General features: G+C 40.4%; 1 protein-coding gene across 2 annotated transcripts in view; it reads left to right on the top strand.

The window, feature by feature from the left end:
* The first annotated feature begins 594 nt into the window (after positions 1–594).
* Positions 595–10,975, top strand: part of LOC109208251 (mitochondrial arginine transporter BAC2) — a 13,512-nt gene continuing 3,131 nt past the window's right edge. Inside the window, exons 1-5 of one of the 2 annotated variants that reach the window (XM_019371330.1) lie at positions 595–777; positions 2,230–2,430; positions 2,548–2,623; positions 2,744–2,839; positions 3,578–4,094. In XM_019371330.1, the coding sequence (XP_019226875.1) occupies positions 2,314–2,430; positions 2,548–2,623; positions 2,744–2,839; positions 3,578–4,094 (806 nt within the window). In that variant the 5' untranslated portion in view covers positions 595–777; positions 2,230–2,313. The other variant, XM_019371331.1, reaches the window with a different exon arrangement.

Here is a 10,975-nt window from a genome sequence, read left to right as displayed (position 1 = left end):
TTAGCGGCATTACATAGACTTGCTCGGATCCAGCTATCTCGAGGAGACTTGAGGTATAATTGCATGGCGTTCGCAGCTCTGAAGTCCCCTTGTATTTCCTTTAGCTGCTTACCTGATTCAGACAGTTATGCTTATTTCAAACCATTGTTTGTAGTATCTTAGTCGATCATGTATTCGCAACGCCTGTTCTGGAATTTGTATTTGGTTTTCGGCACTTATTAGTTTATTTATCTTATTTCACACTATTCAACTTTCCTTTACATCGTATTTGAAACTTGTTAAAAAAATTAATTAATAATTTTTTCTAATGTTGGATTGCCTAGCAAGTAAAATGTTAGGCGCCGTCACGGTCCCGAAGGTGAGAATTCTGTGTCGTGACACTTATCTTACCATATTCTTATTATTAAATGAATCATATTTTATATTTTATCCTACTTTTTTTAATAATAATTATCCTATTTTTTCTTAATAATAATGTCAATTAATTCTTTATACTTTTGGCACATGAAATCATGAACATAAAAATTTATCCAAATTTTATATTTATCAAACAATATATATATATTATACCGCGTGTAACAACAATGCAAACAAGCTATAATGGAACGTTAAAATTTCTAACGAAAACACTAAAAAAAGGAAAACAGAAACGACCCGCTACGGCTTGGTGTCTGAGAAGCCACCTTTCATTTCATCGCTACCGCAGCCTCCGCTGGCAGCGACTGTGAAACTCTATGTTGCTTCACTTACAAACTCTATGTTGATCCCCCTTTACAGGTTATCCTTATTTCAATTCATGCGTAAAGTTTGATCTTCAGAGTTTCAGAATGGAGGTCTCGGATATACAAACTTTCTCCTATTAAATTTGAGCGACTTTCCAATTCAAACAGTAGTGTTCAGACTTCAAATGCAATCTTATTTATCTCTTGTTCAAAATACTTTTGGGAATTATAGTGAATAGCTTGGACACCCTTAATGCTCACCATCTGTTTGGTGATATCCCCAAATCATCAGGTACTACTAGTGAAACAGTGTAGACACCTTTAATGCTCACCATTTGTTTGATAGTAGTCCGCCATTAACGCCGCCAAGCACTAAGCTCTTTCACCTAATTGTTATTTTAAAATTAAAATGTGGAGCTCAAAATAATCTAGTGTTATATGAGTTTGAATAGTGAAATGGAAAATTTATATTGGGGTTGAGTTTATGGAGTTTATAGTCCCTAATTGAGTTGGGTATCAAGATTGAGAAGTTTGATAGTGGTGAAATTTGATCAACTGGGGCTGAACCATAATATTGGTTTTACAAAATTGAAGGAATAGATAAAAATGACTTTAGGTGAGGCTGCCCCAGGGCTTAGTTCAAGTGGTAAAGGTTGAGGGCTTGTGACTTAGCCACTTAGATCACGTGTTACCCCTGCTGTGTACGAACTAAGCCTGGTACTTAACTAGAGAAAGGTAGAGGGGCAGGCCCATTGTCCCCGATTTCAAAGGCTACAATTGGTCCTAAGGGTTGCCCGCATACGCATTCTTGGTCATCAAAAAGAAAAAAGAAACTTTAGATGGGAACCGTAGTAGCGTGATCTTTTTGCGTTTTAATTTGTATTTTTTTTATTAAGCATTATCTGAATAATAAATGGTGTTTCATGTAAAGTTACATGTACTATGTATATTATTAGACGTCTTGCATTCTTAGCTGTAAATGAAAAATATTTTTCGGAGGAAGCTCCAATTGATCCGAGGTTATATTTGCTTCCATTTGAACTACATATGCTCCAAGCTGGTTAAGACTTTATTAGGTATTCTGGTTGAGTTACTTGTTTATGCATAACGGTCCATGCCTTTTGAATGCTGTTGTTTATATTGTGCTGCTGAGTACCTAGTTATTTCATTTGAGCTTAATAAAATAACTATTGTGGTTGTTGGGATCGGTAGTAGGTTAATTTGAGATGGTACAAAACAGAGGAGACAACCGAAATTTCTTCCCTGTCACAACTCCTAGCTGGTTCGTGACAATAAGACTCTGAATATCTAAATTCAGAAATCAATATATGCTTTTATATGGTTCTCGATAGTTAAGATAAATAATTTGCAAGTTGTTTTAGGGATGAAATACCAAGATGTGTTTTATGAAATGAGGAAGATGGACTTGTAACGAGTATGTGGTAGGACCTATTGGATAAAGCATATGCAGTACTAACTGTTGGTGTCACTCTAATGGGAACTGCAGGGAATTTTGAATCTCTGAATATATTGATTGTGACTCGAGGAGAGGAGCACTTGTAACACACAGTCATCCAAGTTAATCTATCAAATGAACGAACTTTTGAAGAATCCAATATTTGCTACCCATGCAGTTGTTGCTGCAGGATCTGCTACATTAGCCACGGTTATCACTTACCCTCTCGATAGCCTGAAGGTCCTTGTACAGGTGTGGAAATTGATGATAACCCTGAGCATTCACTTGAATTTATTATCTTTCAGTGAGAGCAGCATTTTGAATGACTCCTTGTAATTTGGTTCTATGTTCTGGTGGAATGAAATGCAGGTGGGTTCAGGTGTCAGTAAACAACTCACTGCTGCTGACGTCCTTAATAGGATTAAAACTTTGTCAGGGACTTCAGGTGACTCAATCAACTAGTTTTGTCTTGTGGTAACTATAGGTGATGCTTATCCGTAGTGACAGCTCTGTTTATATGGACATCTTGCTTATATTTTTCTTAAATCTTTTATGAACATTGAAGGCTTGTATAGTGGTGTGGGGTGGTTGACACTTGGAAGATCATTGGGTTTGGGAGCCCGCTTTGGTGTTTATGAAATATTGACAGCATTCTACAAAGGTACGATATTCTTCTGTTGCTTAACTTATTTACAACTTTTCTGCCAGTCTTCTGACCAGAAAATCTATGAGGATTTTTGCATGATTCTGTTGGTTTAGATACTTGCCCTGTAAATGGAAGTTCTAGAATGTATAGGAAAGAATCATCGAAAATAATAGATAGAAGTACCTTAAGAAAGGCCATTGCAACATCCATCAAAGGAATAATTCCCCGCCTAGGAGCAACTTTACCATATTCCAAAACAAATGGTTTTAACAAATTTCTGACCTCAGGTCTTTTTAGACAATATCTAGAACCGTTTTCAGTAGTTTCTCTATCTCAACAAAGAGGAATAAGACAACACCATCACTTTTGAATTAAAATAAGATTTCTTTAACCATTATTTTCTCAACTATGTGATTATAACTGTAAATTTTAGATATTTTTTCTATCACTAGTATATTCACACAGTTCCCCTCTATAGATGTTATAATAAAAAGGGTTGATAATAATGTTCCAAATTGAACAAAAAGTTGGTCTACTGTCCATCGATAACTGAACAAGCTCAATTCGGACGGGGGAAGTATGTCTATTCAATGGAACTAATAATAGCAGCGGAAAAGAAGGGAATGTTGGAACGATGCACTACGATATTATATAAATGAATTGAATATTTTTAATATAATTTGCTTTTTTTCCCATTATTAGAGGTTTGGGTGCTAATATATTGTGTTTCATCTGCACACCCTTCTTAATCAGATGGTCGAGAAGACAATTATGTCCATATCTCTGAGGCTCTGTTGGCCGGAATTGCTTCTGGAGCAGTGGAATCACTAATAAGTTCTCCATTTGAACTTGTTAAACTCCGTGCTCAGGTTACTTCTGCTTCCCGAATTCGCAGTTCCATGTCAGTTGTTGAAAAGACTGCTGTTTCGCCTTTAATGTCAAAGTTACTACCAGGATATTCCCCGGATATTAGGGGATTAAACAACACAGTTGGTCTTTTGACTACTCTTCCCACCAAACATCCCAATTTGGTCGCTGCCTTAAAAGATTATCCATGGATGATGACAGGGTCTGGGAGACCCCCATCTATCTCTGATGTTAAGAGGCCATTAGACATCATATCTTTGGAAGGATGGGGTGCTCTCTGGAGAGGTATGAGATCTGGACTTGCTCGGGATTGTGTGTTTGGTGGTATATTCTTTTCAACGTGGAAATTCCTACATCAAGCAATGCTTGAATGGAAAGCAGTTGGGATGAAACCCCCACCTAGGTATTGCTTCAATTCTTATGTTAACGCGTTCAATACGTTTGTTCTAGTCATGGTTTTCAATTCTGGCGTTTGGATGATCTTTTGAGATGTTTGTTGAAGAAAAGTTTAGAAAATATTTTCAAAAAAAAAAACAAGTTATTTGAAAAAAGGTTCGTGCTTGGATGACTATCTTTTTCCAGAAATGGTTTGGATTTGGTGTTGTCTAAGAAACAAAAAACTTAATTTGCTACCTTTTACTTTATGGAAGGTTCAATCAAACCCATATTAAGGAATATACCCCCTTATTATAAAATTTTGAATAATATCCGTAAATCAATATGCATTAAGCTATCAAGGGTTTTGCACCATAGTAATATAAGTAAAAAGTGAAAAAGAAAAAAAGAGGTTATTAAATACTTGAGCCTTGGGGTTTGCTCCCTTTCAAGGTCTCAAGTTCGAAACCCACGGGGTGCAAACAATTTCTGAGGGCCACCGGACTGGGTGAAACCTGAATTAACCGTGGTGCACTTGCGGGAAACTCCTTGCCGAGGGCCGGTGCACCTCTGGGATTAGTCGGGGCTCTTAGAGACTCGGACACCCGGTGCAAATCAAAAAAAAAATATGCTGGAAAAAGTAGCATAGAATGAAATGAATTAGAGACAATTGTCATGGCCCGCCACATCATCATGCCATGTAGGTGCCACTTGGAATATATTTTGCCATATGGAAAGCTTACATATGAAATAGACTAGCACATGTGGGAAGGTTCTAGAGAAATATGGAGATTTCTCATGGAAGACCTTAGAACCCTATGGAATTGCTAGGAAAGTCCTTAGAAGGTTCTAGATATGTGGAAAATTCTAGAGAAAGGGCTTACTTATAAATATTAAGGACTTGTGTAACAATTTATGTTTACACACTAGCCCCTAGGAGACTAGTATATAAAGGGGGTCATTCATTTGTAATTCATCAAGCAAAACAATCAAGCTCTTTCTCTAATACAAAAGCTTCCTTTGTCAATTCTCATGTGTTTCTACCATTCTTTTAGAGATCTTAAATGTAGTAAGGCTGACTTGGCATAGCAAGAATGTGAGCAAGTTGTGCAAGATCGTGAGCGAGTTGTCAAGTGCCGCACGTGTACTTAGTTAACGACAAGGACGTGACAATGTGGTATCAAAGCAAAGGTTGCAACCAAGGGAATGGCGAACGACGGAGAAATTAACGCTGCCAACACCTAAGCCAACGTCATGCAGGATACTGCTGGCAAAAAGGGCCGTAACAAAAGGAGGAATGTCACCAACAAGAGCCAGGAGGTGCCGCCCGAGGTTGTGTCAAATGAAGTTCTTACATCCCAAGAACCATCTGCCACTGAGGCGAGCGAGGATGAAGTGGAGATCCTGCCAGAGGACGTCTCGCTCGGTAAAGAGTGGGTGATGAAGGTGAACGCGAGGATGGATGCTGTGGAGATCTTTTGGCCAACGCTTGAGGAAGGTGGAAGGCACCCTTAGTGTTCTTGAGGGACACACTCTTGAGGAGATTGAGAGTATTCGAAATGACTTGGAGGGACGTACACAGACCGGGATGGAGCTAAGGCAAACCATCACTTGGTTGCTTAACTTTGTATCATTCTTTATATGGTCGCAAAAAAAGAGATTAAAAATAATAATAACTAAACACAAAAAACAAAGAAAAAGTCTACCCAGGAGCAAAACTATGGCTCTTCCTACTTTTTCCTTTTGTTACTTGAAACCCAACGTCATTGGTTGCTCAACTTGTATCATATAGTTACTGTATTCATCATGTCTTCATCACAGGAAAAGTTAATTGAGATGTCCTTTCAGATAACACAGCTGCAATATTGACTAAAAAGAAGTTAAGTGAAATGCCTTTCTGAATTTTCATGGAACTAAGCTTCTTTATAAACTCTGCTGAGATGTTCTGGATTTATGTCTGGCATGAAATGGTATGGTGAATTGCTTCTGTGGTTGACTGTCGCGGCATAAATCTGAGAACCAATTCGGATTTATGCCGGGACAGTCAACCACAGAAGCCATTCACCTTGTGAAACGATTGGTGGAGCAGTATAGGGAGAGGAAAAAGGACTTGCATATGGTGTTCATTGACCTTGAGAAGGCTTATGACAAAGTCCCGAGAGAGGTGCTATGGAGGTGTTTAGAGGTTAGCAGAGTCCCGGTAGCGCACATTATGGTGATTAAGGACATGTACGAAGGCGCTAAGACTCGGGTGAGGACTGCGGGAGGAGACTCGGAACATTTCCCTGTGGAGATAGGGTTGCATCAGGGATCAACCCTTAGCCCGTTTTTGTTTGCCCTAGTGTTGGATGTCCTGACACGTCGCATACAAGGGATGGTGCCATGGTACGTGTTATTTGCTGATGACATATTACTGATTGACGAGACACGATGGGGTGTTAATGCTAGGTTGGAAGTTTGGAACAGACACTTGAATCCAAAGGTTTCAAGTTGAGTAGGCCGAAAACTGAATACTTGGAGTGCAAGTTCAGTGAGGAGAGACATGAAGAAGAAGAAGTGGAAGTAAAGATTGATACTCAAGTCATTCCCACAAGAGATAGTTTCAAGTATCTTGGGTCTATAATCTAAGGCAACGGGGAAATTGACGAGGATGTTACTCACCGCATTGGAGCGGGTTGGATGAGATGGAGGCTAGCTTCAGGGGTTTTATGTGATAAGAATGTACCACCTAGACTTAAGGGCAAATTCTATAGGGTGGTCGTTAGACCAGCTATGTTGTATAGAGCTGAGTGTTGGCCCGTTAAGATGTCCCATGTCCAAAAAATGAGCGTAGCAGAAATGAGGATGTTGAGATGTGTGAGAATGCACGGGAGAAAAATATGATATTATTCACATGTCTTAACAATGATACAATGAGCTCTCTCTCTCTATATATAATACATGTCCTACTCCTAATACATATGGGATTAAAGTTATTTAATACTATTTAACTACCAAACTAACATTCCCCTCAAGCTGGTGCATATAAATCATATGTACCGAGCTTGTTACATATATAACTAATACGAGGACCGGTGAGGGACTTGGTGAAAATATCAGCAAGCTAATCATTCGACTTCACAAATTTTGTAGCAATATCTCCTGAGAGTATCTTTTCTCTGATGAAGTGACAATCAATCTCAATGTGTTTAGTCCTCTCATGGAACACCGGATTTGATACAATATGAAGGGCAGCTTGATTATCGCACACAAGTTCCATCTGGCTGATGTCACCAAATTTCAACTCCTTGAGCAATTGTTTGATCCAAATTAGCTCACATGTTGCCATAGCCATTGCTCGATATTCTGCTTCTGCACTAGATCGAGCAACTACATTTTGTTTCTTACTCTTCCAAGACACCAAATTGCCTCCTGCTAAAACACAATATCCAGACGTAGAAGGTCTATCAGAAGGTGATCCTGCCCAATCAGCATCTGAGTAACCAACGATCTGCTCATGACCTCGATCCTCAAACAATAACCCTTTGTCTGGAGCCGATTTTATATACCGAAGAATTGGCGGACCGAACTTGCATCCTAGTGGCTATCACAGGGAGAATCCATAAACTGACTTACAACACTCACAGGAAAGGAAATGTCAGGTCTAGTCACCGTGAGATAATTTAATTTACCAACCAGCCGCCTATATCTTGCAGGATCGTAAGCGACTCCCCTGTCCTGGCAGAAGTTTAGAATTCGGATCCATCGGAGTGTAATCAGTCTACAACCTGTCATTCACTGTCTCCTCAAGATGTCTAAGGCATACTTCCGTTGTGATATCACAGTACTGAGCTAGACTGAGCGACCTCAATACCCAGAAAATATCTTTAGTTTGCCCAGGTCCTTAGTATGAAAGTTGTGAGAGAAGATGCTGCTTCAATTTAGTAATACCATCCCTGATCATTGCCGGTAATAACAATATCATCCACATAGACCACCAGATAAATACAGAGATCGAAGCAGAGTGCGATAAAACACAGAGTGATCAGCTTCACTCCGAGTCATGCCAAACTCCTGGATTAACTGTGCTGAACTTACCAAACCAGGCTCGAGGAGACTGCTTTAGACCATAAAGTGACCGGCGCAGGCGACATAAAGGCCAAGCGGCTGAGTCCACAACCCATTGCCCAAGAGTACTAGACTGGGAAACACAAGCAAAAGAATTACTAGCAACAGAAGTATAAGTCTGAGCAACAGAGGCTACTTGTGGAGATGTCTGCTTACTTGCTCGATATTGAAAGGAACTTATTATATTCCCCTTCAGATAAAGAAATCCCTGGTTACCTGTAGTCTCGGTCTGAGCAACATAAGCATTTTTGGGTGGACGACCATGTAAAGAATAGCACACGTCACGAGTGTGTCCAAGTTTATGACAATAAGAGCACTTGGGTCTAGATCTTCCAAAACGACCTCCTCCTCGTCTATTCTCCATAGTTTGAGATGCCCGATTGTCCACTGACTGGGATACGAGAACAGATGAGTCAAGTGTCTGTGATGAGCTCACTGGGTGACTTGGTGCTGCAGCAAGCGAAGTAATCGAGAGAATAATTCATCAACTGTGGAAACAGTCGGACTAGCCAAAATCTGATCACGTACTGAGTCAAGATCATTAGGAAGTCCAGCAAGAGTAAGAACTAGAAACATCTTTTGTCGCTGCTCTTGTTGCCTTTCAACACTAGCAGAAACTGGCATCAACTTCTCAAATTCCTCCATGACTGCCTGTACTTATCCCAAGTAAGTAGACATATCTAATTCATGTTTCTTTAAATTTGTCATCCGCGATATCACATCATAGAAACGAGATATGTCATTAGTGTATAAAGTGCGAGCCTTTTCCCAAACCAAATAACATGTCTGGAATGGACGAAACAAGGGCATCAACTTGGAATCAATAGATCGCCACAGAATACTGCATAATTGAGCATCGATCTTCTCCCAATGTGCTTTGGCCTTATCATCTCCTTCGCTAGACTTCTTGATTAAATGATCTTGAACACCTTGACCTTTACACCACAGCTTGACAGACGAAGCTCAAGCTAAGTAGTTTGAACTTCCCATTAAAGGTTCGGAGGTAATCATAACACCGGAACTGCCAGAACCTGGTGTTTTAAACCCGAAAGCATCAACTCCCAAAGACATCGTTGGATTGAAGAGAGGTCTATAAAATTATCACCAAATAACAGAAAGAATCAATTGAAAACTCGCTGAAACAGACGAAGGAGACACTGTTTCAGCCGGAAATTACTGTATCTGCCGGAAAAAGTCAGTATAGTCGCCAGAAAAACTCAAAGTGGTCGGAATTAAAAAATAAAATTATGGGTAGGCTCGGAATTTGAGGGCGATCCAACTGCTCTGAAGGAATTTCGTCAAAAAGTGCCCGGAAAGTGCTCCACGCTTCGGCGCGTGGAGTAGATCTCGCCGGAAAATAATTTCTCTGATCGGCGCGTGGCGGCGCGTGAGGTGTCTGCCGGCGGAGGTGTTTGTTGGGGTTTGGTCGCCGGGGGTTGGGGGACCTTGTGGTGGTGTTGGTTTTTGCACAACACCGATGTAAATTGGTTTGACGAAAAACAGCCCTAAAAAGGTTGCCGGAATTGAAGCACGACGACTTTTTTTTGGCTAGGTTTTCTTTCCCGGATGTTTTCTCACTGCTGCTCTGATACCATGTGAGAATGCACGGGAGAAAAATATGATATTATTCACATGTCTTAACAATGATACAATGAGCTCTCTCTCTCTATATATAATACATGTCCTACTCCTAATGCATATGGGATTAAAGTTATTTAATACTATTTAACTACCAAATTAACAAGATGGATATGTGGTCATACCAGGAAAGACAAGATCAGGAATGAAGTTATTGGGGACAAGGTGGGAGTGGCATCCGTGGAAGCCAAGTTACGGGAATCGAGGCTGTGATGGTTTGGGCATGTGAAGAGGAGAGATATAGATGCCCCGGTCAGGAGGTGTGAGAGGTTGACCATGTTGGGCTTGAGGAAGGGCAGGGGTAGGCCTAAGAAGTATTGGGGAGAGGTGATTAGGCAGGACATGTCGGTGCTTCACCTAACCGAGGACGTGACTAGCGATAGGAAGGTGTGGAGGTCGAGGATTAAGGTGGTGGGTTGACAGATAGTTGTGAGTTTTTCATAGGTTCACCAGTAGTACTAGTAACATCTGTGCTGTGGGTTGAAAGTTACTTCCTTCTAGTTTGTTATTGTATCTGGTACTTTGCATCCACGTCCTTTGTTTTTGTAAATTGCTACTGGGATTGTTGCTCTCTGATTGTTGCTATTTGATGCTACTTTTTCGCCCCTTTTACTGGATATTGTTGCTCCCTGATGGTTACTATTTGATGCTACTTTTTCTCCTCTTTTTCCTTATCGTCTTTTTTCTCCCTCTTCTTTCTTTCTCCCTCTTCTTTCTTATTCTTCTTCTTCTCCCCTATTCTTCCTTTCCGCCTTTTCTTGAGCTGAGGGTCTATCGAAAACAACCTCTCTACCTCTCCAGGTAGGGGTAAGATCTGTGTACACACAACCCTCCCCAGACCCCACTTGTGGTATTATACTCGGTATGTTGTTGTTGTAAATAACTGAGTACCAAACACTGTGACATCGAGGAGATGGTAAGAATATCCTTGTGTGTAAAAAAGGAAAGGAAACATGAATGATTTTCCATGTAATATTGGATTAGGGTTGGGATTTGAAGGAGGTGGCTAGGGTTTTTCTCAGAGAGAAGTCGAGAGGGCGAGAGGATTTAGGGGCGACGGTCTTAGAGAGAATGGGTAAGGTTCGTGGTTTTGGGTAATCAAAAGGGGTAGGGTAGGCGAGGGCCGTTGATCTTGAGAGATCAACAACCAGGATTAAAAGCTAA

The sequence above is a fragment of the Nicotiana attenuata genome, unplaced genomic scaffold (genome assembly GCF_001879085.1).
Source record: "Nicotiana attenuata strain UT unplaced genomic scaffold, NIATTr2, whole genome shotgun sequence".
NCBI classification, from domain to species: Eukaryota; Viridiplantae; Streptophyta; class Magnoliopsida; order Solanales; family Solanaceae; genus Nicotiana; species Nicotiana attenuata.
This window is presented reverse-complemented; position numbering and strand designations above follow the sequence as displayed.